Genomic DNA, 18921 nt, shown 5'->3' with positions numbered 1-18921 from the left:
TTTGGAGTCTTCCTACTTACCTTGGTTTTGCCGCTTACCAGTCAGCCATTAACTAAAGACACTCAGTTTACCATATGTTAAAGGGGTTGTGACTTCTGGACCCTTATCTCCTATCCACAGGACAAGGATAAGTGTCCAATTGCTGGGACTAGAACACCAGGTACCCCAGTGATCAGAAGAACAGGGTACAAAAAGTCCAAGGAAAGTCTGCTTGCGAATGGAGCACCAGTGTGCTTGTGTGTCACTTCTATGGGGCTGCCGTGTAATCTCCAGCAGTGCCCTCAGCCCCATAGAAGTGAATGGAGCTCTGGTCACACAAGCGCACTGGTACCCCATTCACTAGAAGGCTTTGGGGGGACCTTTGGTATCCTGTTCTGATCACTAGGCCCCCAGTAATTGGCTAATTATCCTTGTCCTGTGGATAGGGGATAAGTGTTTATAATGGCACAACCCCTTTAATGTAGCATTGTGGTAATTGGCGACACTTTTCGTTCTCACCTTGGCTTATTCATGACTGTCATCCCATCATAGCCCATCTATGGCCATTGTATGAGTCATAACCATGCCATGTGTTTGTGCCCTGAGTATTTGGGATACGGCAGCAGAAGGTGGGCCTCATCTTTCCAGGCCTCTTACTTGTACAGTCTGTCCTGCTTGTGCTTGTAGGTCTGTCTGCACAGTCCTGACCCTATAGTCGCTCCTGCACAGTCCTGACCCTATAGTCGCTCCTGCACAGTCCTGACCCTATAGTCGCTCCTGCACAGTCCTGACCCTATAGTCGCTCCTGCACAGTCCTGACCCTATAGTCGCTCCTGCACAGTCCTGACCCTATAGTCGCTCCTGCACAGTCCTGACCCTATAGTCGCTCCTGCACAGTCCTGACCCTATAGTCGCTCCTGCACAGTCCTGACCCTATAGTCGCTCCTGCACAGTCCTGACCCTATAGTCGCTCCTGCACAGTCCTGACCCTATAGTCGCTCCTGCACAGTCCTGACCCTATAGTCGCTCCTGCACAGTCCTGACCCTATAGTCGCTCCTGCACAGTCCTGACCCTATAGTCGCTCCTGCACAGTCCTGACCCTATAGTCGCTCCTGCACATCACTCTCTATGCTCCTTCTGTATTTCTTCAGCTTTAACCTTTACCTCTACGCTCCATTGCTTGCTTCTTGCACTTGGCACTATATACAGATGCAGTAAAGCTGCTCCCCCTGCAGTTTTATAAGCACACTACATAGTTTTGTTCGCTGTTATAACCATAAATTGATTTTTTTGTATCTTTCTACTGTTTTGGGTTTCTACTAAATCCTACTAAAATTTTCTGCAAACTGCACTATGACAAGTCTCTGCTGGAGGACAAACTCATCTTTGCTCCACCAAGACAAACTCCTAGAAATATACTACTTGTGTCCTGCAGGGGGAGCTTTAGTCCTCAGCATTTTAAAGTACTGCAGACCCCATAGGGTTAAAAAACTGATTTGATAGACTAATAGGAATATATATGTCTTAATCTTGGGTATAGCAGGGGATTGTGTTTCTTAGGGTGTTGGGGAGGGGGCTTTGTATGTGGAGGGGGTCAGCTTGCATACTGGGAATGTGAACTGGCTGCTGTCCTTGGTGCTGAATGATGAAGTGCTGTCTCCAGTGCGCATGCTCAGCACTTTTCCCTGTCCTATAAGTAGGTGTGCAGCGCAGAGTTGCCCCCAGCCCGCACCATGAGCTCCTACAGCTACGACCCGTATTACAGCAGCTCCTATAAGCGCAGGGTGGTGGAGAGCACCCCCAGGCTGCATATTAGGAGCAGCTATGTGTCCCCCAGTAGGAGCAGCTACTCCCCCATCTCCAGCACAGTCCGCAGGAGCTATGCCACCTCATCCTCCTCCTCCAGCACCCTCATCCCCAGCGCCGACTCCCTGGACCTTACCCAAGTAGCCGCCATAAGCAGCGACCTGAAAATCGTCCGCACCCAGGAGAAGGCGCAGCTGCAGGACCTCAATGACCGCTTCGCCAACTTCATCGAGCGGGTGCACGAGCTGGAGAAACGAAACAAGGTGCTCGAAGCCGAACTGCTCCTGCTGCGCCAGAAACACAGCGAACCGTCCCGACTGCGCGACCTGTACGAGCAGGAGGTTCGCGAACTGCGCATCGCGCACGAGGAAGCCATCGGCGACCGCCAGAGCCTGCACAATGAGCGGGAGCGGCTGGAGGAAGCGCTGCGGGCGCTACAGGGGCGCTACGAGGAGGAAGCCCTGAGCCGGGAAGACGCCGAGGCCAGGCTGCTAGAGATCAGGAAGGAGGCGGACATGACATCCCTGGCCAGGGTAGAACTAGAGAAGAGGATGGATAGCCTCCTGGACGAGATCGCCTTCCTCAAGAAAGTGCACGAGGAGGAACTGGCGCAACTGCAGTCCCAGGTCCAGTATGCCCAAATCTCCCTGGAGGTCGATGTCTCCAAGCCGGACCTGAGCTCTGCCCTGCGCGATATCCGGGCGCAGTATGAGAAGCTGGCGGCCAAGAACATGCAGTCTGCGGAAGAATGGTTCAAGTCCAGATTTACTGTCCTGACGCAAAGTGCAGCGCGCAACACAGACGCAGTGCGCGCGGCCAAGGACGAGGTGTCGGAGAGTCGGCGGCTACTCAAAGCCAAAGCCCTGGAGATTGATGCCTGCAGGGGAGTCAATGAGGCGCTGCAGAGACAGATCCAGGAGCTGGATGACAAGCAGAACGGGGAGATTGCCGGCATGCAGGTACTGGCTGGGGACTGGGGCAAATGTCTAGGAATGGATGAGATTAAACTCTAATAGAACTTAGCACCTTAGATCTCAAGATGGGGCATTGCACTGAGATGGGAGGAAACTGGTGCTTAGATAAGGTCCTACTGTATATTAGTGTATGGAAGAGGTTTGGGAGGGTTGTAGGATCCATTAGAGGGTAGATCAAGATGGCTATGGCATAGGGCATTCATTGGGCGTGACCACCTTTTAAGGGTTAACAACTTTACATTGCATAGTAGTAGCCAAGGCTGAAAACTTGTGCAATATTGGACTACAGACATGAGAGCTATGGCACGATCAGCACTGTAGACAGCTCAGGGCAGCAGATATAGAATCAGCACTGTAGTCGGGTCGGGTGGGCAGGAACAGAATCAGCACCATGGACAGGTCAGGCTAAAAGTTCAGCACCATGGAGGTATCTGATCAGAAGATACATGGCCAGGGCTGATCAGCAGATAGACAGTATCCTTGAGATGTCTGGAGGACACTTAGAGGGCAGAACTTTTTTTTAAAGAACCCTCCTCCATTGCTCAGTATTTGCTATGGTCACATATAACAGGGATCATAGTAAGAAGAACTTTCCATCCTCCTAAGTTACAGGTTGCAAGCCCATTGCTATTCAACAGAAGGACATAGCTGGAGGATGGCAGGGCATGTTCCCCAGATATTAAGTGCCAGGGAAATGGGTGGCAACAAGAATCTATCCCAAAAGTGCTAGACCAGTGAACCAAATTTTTGCTTAGGTGAGTGAAAATGTAGCGATCACAGCGATATGGCGGAATCATATTATACTCTTATGTTGTGTCTGTAGATATATGATTATTAATATGACCACCTGTATTTTGGGGGTTCAGGGGCTATCCTTATTTTACAATCTATTGCTCAGTATTGATATAGCGCCCTCATAGTCTCCAGTGCTGTACATAGAAGGCATTCACAATGTATATATGGTATCTATGCACACTAGCACCAATTTCATGCTGTCCTTACCATTGCTACTTGTTCTTCTCTCGCCCACAGGACGCCATTGCAAAATTAGAGGAAGAGCTGAGGAATACAAAGAGCGAAATGGCGCGATACTTGAAAGAGTACCAGGACTTGCTGAATGTCAAGATGGCGCTGGATATAGAGATTGCTGCCTACAGGTAATAGAGCTATAAATGACCATTTCTCTAGAGTTTGGTTACAAGTTGCAGCCGGTATTCCATATTTTTTCACGCATATACGTTTTATGTCCTTCCTCTTTACATCCCTTACCCTGGTCAATCCGTCATGGCTTCTTCTGACTTTGTTGTATATGTTTATGCAGAAAGTTACTTGAAGGGGAAGAGACCAGGTTGAGTTTCTCCGGTGTCGGAGCCATCACCAGTGGATACACGCAGAGCGCTCCGATATTTGGCCGGTCAGCATACAGTCTACAGAGCAGTTCATACATCTCCACACGCTCCTTCCCCACCTACTATGCCAGTCATGTGCAAGAAGAACAGCTGGATGTAGAAGAGACCATCGAATCCTCCAGAGCAGAAGAAGCCAAAGCAGAACCTGGAGAGGAAGAAGAAGAAGGAGAAGAGGAGGCTGCTGAGGAGGAAGGAGAGGGAGAAGAAGAGGCAGAAGGAGAAGGTAAGACTTGTTGATACAACCAGCTATGGTCTACACCTTTGCACATGGACTTCTGATGCACTAATCGCTCTTTATGTTACGTATATTTGTCCCTGTAGGTGAAGGTGGAGAAGAAGAGGAAGAAGAAGGCAAAGAAGAAGAAGGTGAAGAAGAAGATAAAGGAGAAGAGGCCGAAGAAGAAGGAGAAGAAGAGGAAGGAGAAGAGGAAGCTGCAGAGGAAAAAGCCAAAGATAAAAAATAAGTTAATACTCCTGCAGAACCAAACCGATTTTCCAGCTAATAAATGCTCCTCACTTCCACCACACTCATTCCCCTCCGAGCCCACCGCACACCCTCTAAAAACCACTACGGTTGTGTTGCCTTCCATGCCTAGACTCAGACCCTCCCGCTTTAAGCCCCTTCCCCAGGTTGTGCATGGTTACCACAAGGTGAGTCCAGAACCCTGAGCTTCCACTCATTTCATTACCCATTGCAGGGAACTCTCCAGGGTTAATTTTGTTGACATAGTCCTCTTTTTAACCCCTTCACTGCCACGCACCCAGCAGGAAAAAATAAAAAAAAATCATCCATAGCAATACCTTTCAAATTCCATGATTTTTCTTCCTTTAACTCAGAGCAAACTGGGCGTATTTAATACGCGTACTGACTTAAAGGGGAAATCCTCCGTTCTCATATTTTTTTGGTTACTTCAGGTCACAGTGTTGCACCTTCTCCCTGTCACCGGGCACTGCTGACTGCAAGGCAATGGAGAGCTGCAGCTAATGAATTTGTTGGCGGCTTTTGTGGATCTGTGTACTGTATTCGCAATAAAGAGGCAAAACAGCATCCAGTCAGCAAACTGACAATGTGTCCGAGCGCGTGTATTTATTTCTCAGCCCATGTATATAGAGGAGGACAGAACGTACACCCCCCAAATCAGTATTAGATATACCATTAGGGAAGTCGGGGACCAAAGTCGAACGGTATAGATACAGATGTCTAGGCAAGATACACTGGCCCATGTGAACGGAGTTGTAGCATTCATGTGTGACCCTTTTACGTCTATGGGACTGATAGAGATAGCCAATTATTAGGTCCCATAGAAGTGTATGGAGCACATTCACACCTTAGCACTTTGGCTCCATTCACACAAGAGGCTAAGGGATTCCCATTTTTGTGATAAATGGAAAACTCCACTATACACAGTCGTCCTACTATAACACTTATATATCCTATATTATATATCCTATATTATTATACACTTATAATCCTTAGGTCCCAGTGGTTGGACCCCAATGATCTTGAGAATGGGAGTCTGGTGTGTCTAGGCATCCATGGAGCATTCATAGGTCCATTCATCTCTATGGGACTGCTGGAGATGGCCGAGGGGTTATTTGGCATTCACTGGTGGTCCATAAAGATGAATGGAGGACAATGGACATACAGACCCCTGTCCTTGAGATCAGTTATAGTACCCTCCTGATCAGACACTTATCACGAAGATGGGGATTAGTTTCTCTTTTAAGTAATCTAATGTTTATAGAATATGCTTAAAGAAAATGGCCATGTCGACTTGGCGGCACTTGATCTTGGCCAGCCCATTGATAACAATGTGTGTAATGTTTCATCTGTCCTGTGGTGGCGCTGTAGGGACAGTATAAACATTCGGCCAGATTCCCCCATAGTCTGCAGCTTATGACTAGGTTCCCGGTCACAGGACGCCCTATGATGAGCTGATGGGCCTAAATGTCTTATTACTATAAAAAAAACCCTCTTCTATTAAAATCTAGGCAAAACTACAAGAAACTACAAGAAACTAGGCCACGTTGCCCATAGCAGCCAATCACAGCGCAGCTTTCATCTTTCCAGGGCAGTTTAGAAAATGAAAGCTGATCTCTGATTGGTTGCTATGGGCTACAGGACCTGTTGTGGTAAACGAGGCCTACTACTGTCTGCCTAATACAGGCCTGAGGTAGTAGTAGGCCAAAGGGAGAATCCCTGTCATGCAGCGCCCCCTCAGGCCTTCACTAGATATGACAGAGTTGTATCCAAGGTGCTTCTTTAAAGGAGTTGTCCAGGATTAGAATAACATGGTTGCTTTCTTTCAAAAACAGCGCCACGATTGCCATATATAAGGTGCTATGCTAATCATGACCTATGGACAGGTGTGGCGCTGTTTTGGAAAGAAAGCAGCCTCATTTGTCTAATCGTGGACAACCCCTTTAAGTATTTGTTCATTTCCCAAATTAAAGGTGACACCGCACAGGTTCTGACTAATGGATTCCACTAGGACCCACATTCACAGTACAGCTGGGGGTCCCGTGGTCCTCATGTGAATGGAGCAATAATTCGGCTGGTGCGCTGCCGTTCCATTCATTCTCTCTGGGACAGACGGACATCGCAGAGTCCAGGACTACAGTTGTCAGTCCCATAGTCAGAGTAGCAGGCTGGCCGCATATACATCCCCGACAGTCGCTCCATTCAAACAAGGGCCATAGTATTTAGTGTTATGTCTTGCATTGTAAGTCATGGATTGCAAAGTTCCGCTGTTACTCAGTTATCAATTTATTTGCATATTTCCAGGAGGAATAACAGAGGAACATCCCAATGCATTTTGCCATTATTCTGTTATTTTTCTGATACATTTATGAATACATTGACACCTGGGTGTTACCACTCCTATTGGTTTCTATATTGTCTGGTTGGGAAGTATTAAGTTCTGCTTGGACACTCCTCCAAATACTATCAGTCATTTATCAATTTATTCATACATTTCCAGGAGGAATAACAGAGGAACGTCACAATGTGTTTTGCCTTTCCTCTAATAAATCTATCAATAAATTAATAACTGGGGGTTACAATTCCCACGGTTGTGTCGCTACACAGTCTGGCATTGATTGGACAAATGCAATCACCCAATTTATTTGCATATTTCCAGGAGGAATAACAGAGGAACACAACAATGCATTTTGATATTACTCTGATACATTTATGAATAGATTGACAACTGGGTCTTACCATCCCCATTGATCACTACACAGTCTGACACTATTGACACTGATCACTCAGTTATCACTTTATTCATACATTTCCAGGAAGAGCAACAGAGGAACAGCACAACATGAAAATCAAAGAAAGGATGCTCTAGAATTGTATCATGGGAAATACAAGTACTTACTAAGTATTTACTAAACCAGACATGTCTGGAGAGGTGATAGGATGAAACTTTCGGGAGGGGTACAGTGCAGGACAACATTTTGACATATCGATGGACAGGCCATAGCCGAGAAGCTCTGGTTCATCTTCCTGTGAAGTGAGGGAGGAGAAGGTGACAGCTGTGACGTGGGCTCCAGGGGGCGCCGACATTGCAGGTCTTTAATCACAGTATGAGTGTCATAATGCTAGATGATCTGATCCGCCTGGAATCGTAGTGTGAATAGTAATCAGATAGAATGACATGTAAGGAAGAATAATTGGGAGATGCAAAGCCTCATAGTTAATAATAGACACTCCAGAGGCAGCATCCATTACTGTATCCTGTACTTTCTATGTAGCTGAATGTAGATCATGAGGACTCTATTTTCTGTAAAATATGCTTAAAAAACATGGCTGCTTTTTCAAAGAAACAGTGCCACTCTTGTCCAGAGGTTGTGTCTGGTACTGCAGCTGAATTGCACTCTAGTGAGAGTGGTGAAGCTGCAATGTTTTTCTTTTAGGTAAAAGGCTTTTAATCGTTTGCCATCCTTGAGGAAGCGTGCGCCCACTCCGTTTTTTTTGGTAGAACACGGTGGATTCCACTGTTTGCTTTTGCCGATGAATGGATTGGATGCCATATATCAAGAATGGAGTGGATGTCATGGTTGTCCCCGCAGTGTCGGACATTGTCTAGTCAAAGCTGACAGAGTCTGACTGTGTCGTGACATAACCCTTTTACAAGGAGAATGGCAATTTAATCATACATTTCCAGGAGCAATAACAGAGGAACGGCACAACACAGAGTAATAAGAGAAGATTCACGTATTTACTAAAAGAGACACATTAGGTGAGGTGACAAGTTACCTTTAAATGGATTGTCTTATGAAGACCCTTCAACATGGACAAGCCTGGTCACCCCTAGTGAGGGCGCTTTATTATAGGGTCTCCATAGACAACACCTCCAACTTTTATATAACATGATAGGATTGGACTTAGGGTACAAATTCCCACTATGATGTTCCCTATGTCACCAGAGTCAGACTGGCCCATCAGAGTAACAGAGGATCCCCCAGGGGGCTCAGGCTCTAAAACAATCATGGTCCAGTAGAAGACAGCCAAATGGGAAGGATACTAAGCTCTACTTTCTGGGGGTTGGTGGTAGGTGGGACCCCAAAAATGTTATCTGGTGGGCCCAAGTAACTTAAATCCGACACTATGTGTAGTACCTGTTGCATACCTCCCAACCGTCCCGATTTCCGCGGGACAGTCCCGATTTGGGTGACATGTCCCGCGGTCCCGGTTGGAGGGAGGTATGTCCCGATGTCAGCTCCTCGCTTCACTGCTGCCGCCGGCTCCTGGCTTGTAGACGCGATGTACACGCCAGGAGCCGGCTGCAGCAGCGAAGCGAGGAGCTGACACAGGTCAGCTCCTCGCTTCAGCCGCATGTGTCAGCGAGAGAGAGACGCAGCGGCGAAGCGAGCACGCGAGCAGCTTCAGCCGCGTGTGTCAGGGAGAGAGGCGGGCAGCGGCGAAGCGAGGAGCTGACCTGTGTCAGCTCCTTCCTTCAGCCGCATGTGTCAGCGAGGGAGCGGAGGAGAAGGTAAGTTTAATGTGGAGGTGGAACGTGAATCTGGGGGCAGATGAAGGAGAGGACGGCATGACATTGGGGCAGAGATGGGGGACATGAATCTGGGGGCAGAGATGTGGGACATGAATCTGGGGGCAGAGATGTGGGACATGAATCTGGGGGCAGAGATGTGGGACATGAATCTGGGGGCAGAGATGTGGGGACATGAATCTGGGGGCAGAGATGGAGAGGACATGAATCTGGGGGCAGAGATGGAGGGACATGAATCTGGGGGCAGAGATGGGGGACATGAATCTGGGGGCAGAGATGGAGGGACAGGAATCTGGGGGCAGAGATGAGGGACAGGAATCTGGGGGCAGAGATGTGGGGACATGAATCTGGGGGCAGAGATGGAGAGGACATGAATCTGGGGGCAGAGATGGAGGGACATGAATCTGGGGGCAGAGATGGAGGGACATGAATCTGGGGGCAGAGATGGAGGGACATGAATCTGGGGGCAGAGATGGAGGGGACATGAATCTGGGGGCAGAGATGGAGGGACATGAATCTGGGGGCACAGATGTGGGACATGAATCTGGGGGCAGAGATGGAGGGGACATGAATCTGGGGGCAGAGATGGAGGGACATGAATCTGGGGGCAGAGATGGAAGAGGGACATGAAACTGGGGGCAGATGAAGGGTATATATGAAACTGGGGGAGAGATAGAGGGGGGACATATAATTTACGGGTGACTGTAGGAGGATTATACTGTGTGCGGGCACATGAAAAATTAACGAGTGGGCGGAGTCAACACAAAAGTGGGTGCGCGCCGCACATTTTGTCCCACTTTCGGTTCTTAAAAAGTTGGGAGGTATGCCTGTTGTATTCTGTGCCTATAGACAACGGTTGTCAGAAAAAGTCTATGCAAGAATCTATGCCATCAATAAGCTGGGGTGTACACAAGATATAGTATATTGTCTGCAGTCCCCACAAAGTATATTGTCCCAGTCGTCACACAGTATAGTGGTCCCATTCCTAACACATTATATTGCCCCAACCCTCACACAGTATATTGCCTTAGGCCCTACAAAGTATATTGCCCTCTTCCCTGTAGAATATATTGCCTCAGACCTTACCGAGAATATTTCCCCAGTCCCCACACTGTATATTTCCCCAGTCCTCACACATCTTATTGCCTCAGTCCTTACACATTATATTGCCCCAGCCTTACAGTATATTGCCCCAAACCCTACAAAGTATATTGCACCCAACCTTCACACAGTATATTTCCTTCAGTCCCCAAATATATTGCCCCCATACTCACACAGTATAGTGGTTCCATCCCTAACACAGTATATTGCCCCAGTGTCCACACAGTATATTGCCCTCAGTCCTCACACAGTATATTGCCTTTAGTCCCCAAAGTATATTGCCCCAGTCCTTACACAGTATATCGGCCCAGCCCTCACACAGTATATTGCCCCCAGTCCTCATAAAGTATATTGGCCCAGCCCTCACACAGTATATTGCCCCAGTCCTCATAAAGTATATTGCCCCAGTCCTCTCACAGTATATTGCCCCAGTTCTCACACAGTATATTGCCCCAAGTCCCCAAAGTATATTTCCCCAGTCCTCACACAGTATATTGCCCCAGTCCTCACACTGTATATTGCCCCAAGTCCCCAAAGTATATTTCCCCAGTCCTCACACAGTATATTGCCCCAGTCCTCACACATTATATTGCCCCATTCGTCACATAGTATATTGCCCCAGTCCCCACACAGTATATTTCCCCAGTCCTCACACAGTATATTGCCCCAGTCCTCACATAGTATATTGCCCCAGTCCTCACACTGTATTTAGCCCCAATCCTCACATAGTATATTGCTCCAGTCCTCACATAGTACTGTATATTACTCCCAGTCCCTACACTGTATATAGCCCCAATCCTCACATAGTATATTGCCCCAGTCCTCACACTGTATATTGCCCCAGTCCTCATACTGTATATTACCCCCAGTCCTCATACTGTATATTACCCCCAGTCCCTACACAGTATATTGCCCCAGCCCTCACACTATATTGCCCCAGTCCTCATACTGTATATTACCCCCAGTCCCTACACAGTATATTGCCCCAGTCCCCACACAGTATATTGCCCCCAGTCCTCACACAGTATATTGCCCCAGTCCTCACACTGTATATTACCCCAGCCCCCACATCACAGCTCCTCCAGGTCTATGACACGCTCCCTACAGACAGGGCTGTGTATTACATGGTGACAGACTCCCTTTACACAATCTTTCAGTCAGTAGTTATCCTGCACCCAGTATTCTATCTACAGGGAGCGTGGGTTCCTTGCTGTCATGCTGCCCCCTGTCTGCTGATAAGAATATTGTCAGACAGGTGCTACATTCTTAGACTAATAAAGGGTTAAGCCTCTTCATACTGTATATTGCACAGACTCAGCCTTCACTGTCTCAGCAGCAGAACTGCAGCCTCACTAAATCTTCCTGACACCTCTTTATTACCCAGTGAGCTCAGCAGAGCCCCCACCATTGAGGTCGAATCTGCCAGCTCCTGCTTCTGCCATGATATACTGATCAACATTAGCGCACTTTGCAAATCCTGGCACTTGTGTTCATCTAAATCACTAGCGGTGAAGTCAGACTCGGCCTCTTTATCGCCTGGTTGGGAAGAGTTAAGCGGGACATTGGCTGCGCTCCTGGCCCCTGTACACTATGGGGGCCTGTGCGTTATATCACACAATATCTGCAATCGTCATCATTAGAAATTCAATGGCTTTATCATTCCCATGATGAGAGGCCTCAGGGCCAAGAAAATGTCGCCTTATCTCCTGGAAATTACTTCTGACAAAACAAGAGCTCAAAACAAACAAATGAAATTTCCACTAATTACCCTAATTACTGGCCACAGGATCAATGCAGGGAACAAGGAGTTACATAATCTTACAGGCGGGGGCGTAACAAGTGCCATGTTTCAGTAGCAAGTGCAGAATGTAACATGACACTCGATGATGTCACTATGGTAGAAGATGTAAATGATGTCACAATACACAGATAATACACACAGTGATATCACAGTACAGAGATAATACACACAGTGATGTCACAGTACAGAGATAATACACACAGTGATGTCACAGTACAGAGATAATACACACAGTGATGTCACAGTACAGAGATAATACACACAGTGATGTCACAGTACAGTATAATATACACAGTGATGTCACAGTACAGGGATAATACACACATTGATTGCACAGTACAGAGATAATACACACAGTGATGTCACAGTACAGGGATAATACACACAGTGATGTCACAGTACAGGGATAATACACACAGTGATGTCACAGTAAAGGGATAATACACACAATGATGTCACAGTACAGAGATAATACACATAGTGATGTCACAGTACAGAGATAATACACACAGTGATGTCACAGTACAGAGATAATACACACAGTGATGTCACAGTACAGTATAATATACACAGTGATGTCACAGTACAGGGATAATACACACAGTGATGTCACAGTACAGGGATAATACATACAGTGATGTCACAGTACAGGGATTATAAACACAGTGATGTCACAGTACAGGGATAATACACACAGTGATGTCAAAGTACAGGATAATACACACAGTGATGTCACAGTACGGAGATAATACACACAGTGATGTCACAGTACAGAGATAATACACACAGTGATGTCACAGTACAAAGATAATACACACAGTGATGTCACAGTACAGAGATAATACACACAGTGATGTCACAGTACAGGATAATACACACAGTGATGTCACAGTACAAAGATAATACACACAGTGATGTCACAGTACAGGGATAATACACACAGTGATGTCACAGTACAGGATAATACACACAGTGATGTCACAGTACAGAGATAATACACACAGTGATGTCACAGTACAGGGATAATACACATAGTGATGTCACAGTACAGGGATAATACACACAGTGATGTCACAGTACAGAGATAATACACACAGTGATGTCACAGTACAGGGATAATACACACAGTGATGTCACAGTACAGGGATAATACACACAGTGATGTCACAGTACAGGATAATACACATAGTGATGTCACAGTACAGGGATAATACACACAGTGATGTCACAGTACAGGGATAATACACACAGTGATGTCACAGTACAGGATAATACACACAGTGATGTCACAGTACAGGGATAATACACATAGTGATGTCACAGTACAGGGATAATACACACAGTGATGTCACAGTACAGGGATAATACACACAGTGATGTCACAGTACAGGGATAATACACACAGTGATGTCACAGTACAGGATAATACACACAGTGATGTCACAGTACAGGGATAATACACAGTGATGTCACAGTACAGGGATAATACACACAGTGATGTCACAGTACAGGGATAAAACATCAGTGATGTCACAGTACAGGGATAATACACACAGTGATGTCACAGTACAGGGATAAAACATCAGTGATGTCACAGTACAGGGATAATACACACAGTGATGTCACAGTACAGGATAATACACACAGTGATGTCACAGTACAGGGATAATACACATAGTGATGTCACAGTACAGGGATAATACACACAGTGATGTCACAGTACAGGGATAATACACACAGTGATGTCACAGTACAGAGATAATACACACAGTGATGTCACAGTACAGGATAATACACACAGTGATGTCACAGTACAGGATAATACACACAGTGATGTCACAGTACAGGGATAATACACAGTGATGTCACAGTACAGGGATAATACACACAGTGATGTCACAGTACAGGGATAAAACATCAGTGATGTCACAGTACAGGGATAATACACACAGTGATGTCACAGTACAGAGATAATACACACAGTGATGTCACAGTACAGGGATAATACACACAGTGATGTCACAGTACAGGGATAATACACACAGTGATGTCACAGTACAGAGATAATACACACAGTGATGTCACAGTACAGGGATAATACACACAGTGATGTCACAGTACAGGGATAATACACACAGTGATATCACAGTACAGAGATAATACACACAGTGATGTCACAGTACAGGGATAATACACACAGTGATGTCACAGTACAGGGATAATACACACAGTGATGTCACAGTACAGGGATAATATACACAGTGATGTCACAGTACAGGATAATACACACAGTGATGTCACAGTACAGGGATAATACACACAGTGATGTCACAATACAGGATAATACACACAGTGATGTCACAGTACAGAGATAATACACACAGCGATGTCACAGTACAGGGATAATACACACAGTGATGTCACAGTACAGAGATAATACACACAGTGATGTCACAGTACAGAGATAATACACACAGTGATGTCACAGTACAGAGATAATATACACAGTGATAACAGCAATGCTAGGCCCATTGGTGGGCCTAAAGCTCTAGCCTGCCATATGTAAAAATTATTTCTTCCTGCAGCCACCACTAGAAGGAGCTCAGGAGTTACTCTATACTGTAACACAGAAGCTCCCTCTAGTGGTGGCAGAACACTCCTGTCATTACTAGGATATGATCACAAATTCTTCAAGGAGCTGTTGTGCATCTGTGTCCGATACCAGCTGGTACTAGTAGAAAAGGACACAGCCAGCCATGTATGTTCCCTGTAGCGGCCTCCTCACACAGATAGTGGGCTAGAACTGTGTACTAGGGGAGAGAAGGAATGAAACAAGCCAGATGGTTGGGGACGGGTGTATGAAGGCCGGAGGTGGAGTGTTGGCATCCTGTGCAATGTAATCATCATTGTCTCCCTACAGATCCCAAGCCATGAAAATCAATAGTGTCATAGATTACACACATGTACTCAGAAATTATTGTATTTTACTCTGTCCTTTACTTGTGTCTTATTTTTTAGATACTTTTTAAAACTTTAAAGTTGATATGAAATTTGTCTAATCACAAAACTTGCTGTGGATCTGGCTATGACTCTCCTCTCCCTAAACCAGGGGTCATTGGGCTGCTGTCAGACCTGGTGGACTGTCTATAAGACAAAGGCCCTACCATACCTGCCCACTGTATTTACCTATGCTTGTATTGTGCCTCCTATCCTGATTGACCCTGAACTTGACCTCCGCCTCGTTCCTGAGTATTTCCCCTGCTTTGTCCTTCGGATTGGTCACCTGGTACTTGTTGTTCTGACCCATATCTGTGCTCCTATCTCATCCCCTGGCATATCACATCCTGGCCGCTCTCTTCGCTCCGTCTCTAACCAGGCAACTACTTTATCAGGGGAACTGTCAAAAATCAGGGACCTTCTGGGGACAACTTAATGGAATATCCCAGAGTTATTGTGACGTAGAGGATCCAAATCTCCAGTAAGAGACGTTACAACTGCATTTTAAGCAGACAAGTATCCTGAGACATGGGAATCCCAGGGAGGTGGGCACAATCTGACACCATAACGGGGACCAATCCCTTTATTATAGTGGGACTATCCCCTGTTTTATCCCTTTAGAAGTTCATTGCTCAACCATTGAAGAATGTCCTTGGTTTCCCTGACATATTAAGGGTTAATGTCAGGATAGCACCTACTATTCTGCGTCCTCACCCAGCAGTATATGACCTGCAGGATGTATGGGGGAGATGGAGTTAAGACACGAGGTGGGGGCTCGGCTCCCGAGCAGTAGTCGTTCTCTCTGACGCAATGCAGTAAAAGCAGCTCAGAACTTTCCCAACATATTCAGCTCAGCTTCTCCATCCAGCACGGCATCAGTCACCTCATAACGGTAACATATTCCATAGCGCAGCTCAGCAAGCTAATGTAAGGCTGGAGCGCCGCCAAATGAGCAATTAACCGTGAAGGAGCCGCAGCTTTTCCTACCTTTATTATGCATGTTAATAACAGGAACATATTGATTTAGTAAGCGAGTCCTGTGATCAATAGCCGCACGCCTGCTGAATAGGGACAATTATTCACAGCACATGCCGACATAGAGGTCTCAATGTATCACTGCCCAGGCGAGAGGCGTCTTGTTACTTGTGTGCACACATCTTAAAGGAGAACTCCACCGGGAATAGTTTTCTCCAGTATGCACTTTATGAAATGGTAGTCGGCTGCACTCGATTCCTACAGTTTACACCAGTTAAAGGGGCATTCATAGTAGACTGCTGGATCCAGTCGTGGTGGAATAACCAAAGGACAATTGGCCTGTCATGTCTTACCTGCAGATCAGGTTCAGGTCCATTTTTCAGTTTTATGACTGATCCTGACACATGACTGCCCTTGACATTGACCTCGGCCTTGTTCCTGCATATTCCACCTGCCTTGCCCTTTGGAGTTTTCGCTTGGTACCTGTTGTCCTACTCCTGTTTTAGACCTTTATCTCCATTTCTGACTAGGTTTTAGTCTCCTCATTTGACATGTTGTATCCTAACCGCTCTTGGGGACGATATTCATTCTTGACTACGCTATTACATCATCAGTGATGTCACTATCCAGCGCCGCCTTCTTCTTGTTCGCCGCCTCTTCTTTCCTGTTCAACCACAGAAAAATGGCCAAGTTTTCCCACTGTGCATGTCCGTCGGCCATTTTCCTGTGGCCTCTCCTGTTCAGCCACATAAAAATGGCGATGGTCATGCACAGTGGACACTTTTTGAAGAAGACGTGACGTGACATGGAAGAAGAGGTGGAGGAGGTGAATGTGAAGGCAGCGGCGCTGGAGTTTTCTTACAGTACATGGACGCCCCCAGTGCAGTTTGAGCGCCCCCAGTGCTGCAAGAAAACTAATGGACGAAAGCTGGTATATCTCAAGGAATGGCAGTTGGGAGAAGACATCTAAAGGTAGGGGAAGAATAACCTTTCTTAAGTCTATTCCTACGTGGGTTGAGCTTAAAATGGGATTCAAATGATACAATCCCTTTAAATTGGCTTTATTACTGGAGGACCTTTTGGGCAGTAACATTGCACCCATTATAATGCCAGGTGCTCTTTAAATAAAAGACCCTTGTACCTATGTCATTCTTGCTCTTGGTGTAACAAATCTATGAGACCAAGGGTATAACTTGAAGTTTCTGCGCCCCAATGCAAATGCTCCACTGTGTCCTCCATCCTCCATGTGCCATTTATAACACTGTTGATCCCATATGTGGCAGAGGGACCATCTCTATATGGCACCATGACGTATCGGAGGAATCCGAGAGAAATAAAAATTCCATTCCAGAGGATGCCTATAGCGGAGGAATTCTCCCATACAGAAATGCTTCGAATGGAGAAAAGCTCTGTATGGTGTTGTGCGTGGACTCCATAAGATGGCACATAACGGGTATGGGTCTGTAGCATAATATCATGGTATCCATGTTCATGGTGCAAGGGCCTTAGGCAAAGGTAAAGGTGTTGCCCGAAATTAAGTAGAGTGTTGTGGTCCCGGCCCTAATACAATAATAGTCCAGCAGAAAACATCCATATTTGAAGGACACCATGAGCTATTACTTAGGGTTGTTGGAGAATGGTCCAATGGTTCAGGGAACCTCAAATGGAATGACCAAGACCCCTGGACCAGTCCCATAGAACTAAATGGATTGCAACAGTCACCTGCAACTTGTTCCATTCACATGGAGGGGGAATGATCACGGACCCCCGACCGTTATTCCCTATCCTGACGTATTGCTCTTGGATAACCCCTTTTATTGACAGAGCCAGCTCTGCTCCATATATAGATCCTTTCAAGATTATTTTGGCGTAATATTTTGCACACATCGCTAGTCAGCGACTAATATAAGGTAATTCGCCCCTAGAGCCTTGTATGTAATATTAAACTGAACATAAGAAGTTTATAAACTGCGCTAATAACTGAGGACCCCGGAGAGATCTCATATAAACTGACTGACGCCCACTTTCTCCCCAAATTCTTATTAGGTTCTTGAAGATGCCCCAGTGTCTTATTTGTAACTGAACCTATTAGGAGTGAGTTTGCAGAGCTATCCTCCATGCTTCCCGCAGAAAGCAGCCACGTGTCTGCCAATGCAGTGGAAGAGCTGAATTATTCTGCTGCGTCCTCGGGGAGGATGGATGACTCAACACTGCTCAATCTGCAGCTCCTCTCCATTGCAGCAGCTCAAGGCGGGGTGTCCTGATCAGCCCACACACCGCCGGCCCACCGGCCAAGCCCCTCTAGGACTATTCATCTAATCTTCAATTACTTGGCCGGGAGCCTAATGCATTAACCCACGTGTGGCCAGCACAATATAAGGAGAGGTGAAGATGCCTAAAAGGAGTAACCACGCCGTCATCTTATCAGTGTTCCCCAACCGTTTCATACTCAGGGCACCCCTGAAAAAAAATTGGTCTTAGGGCACCCTATAAAATAATTTGACCAAAAAGACAAAAAAAAACTATATTTTTTTATGTAGTTCTTAGTGAAATTTTTGAAATTACAGATGAAACTTTAATTTGTAAAGTTTGGTGAAAACTTCTCCAAAAACTGTATCAAATTTACACCACAAATACACCCTCAAAGCTACACAATCCTATAACCTAACCACGCCCCACCCAGCACATATAAACTCACCTTTTACTGTCACTATCCTTACCCCCTTATAGTATCATGCCCCACCAATACACATTATATGGCTCCCCATTGCCCCCCATACAGTATAATGTTCTAAAGTGGTCTCCAAATACTTCATAATGCTCCCCAGTGTCGCCATACAGTATAATGCTCCCCAGTGTCCCC

General features: G+C 46.2%; 1 protein-coding gene across 2 annotated transcripts; it reads left to right on the top strand.

The window, feature by feature from the left end:
• The first annotated feature begins 1682 nt into the window (after window positions 1–1682).
• On the top strand, window positions 1683–4963 carry NEFL (neurofilament light chain). Of its 2 annotated transcripts, none has more exons than XM_075272670.1 (4): window positions 1683–2745; window positions 3793–3917; window positions 4082–4392; window positions 4491–4963. In XM_075272670.1, the coding sequence occupies exons 1-4, from the start codon at window positions 1714–1716 to the stop codon at window positions 4631–4633; spliced, it is 1611 nt and encodes a 536-aa protein (XP_075128771.1). In that variant the 5' UTR covers window positions 1683–1713; the 3' UTR covers window positions 4634–4963. The 2 variants fall into 2 exon arrangements, with proteins under 2 accessions (XP_075128771.1, XP_075128772.1); XM_075272671.1 differs by having other exon boundaries at window positions 4082–4401; window positions 4554–4592.
• Window positions 4964–18921: the final 13958 nt, after the last annotated feature.

Source organism: Leptodactylus fuscus, chromosome 5 (genome assembly GCF_031893055.1).
Source record: "Leptodactylus fuscus isolate aLepFus1 chromosome 5, aLepFus1.hap2, whole genome shotgun sequence".
Taxonomy (NCBI): domain Eukaryota; kingdom Metazoa; phylum Chordata; class Amphibia; order Anura; family Leptodactylidae; genus Leptodactylus; species Leptodactylus fuscus.
The sequence above is the reverse complement of the archived record's forward strand: the minus strand, read 5'-3'. Positions and strand labels throughout refer to the sequence as shown.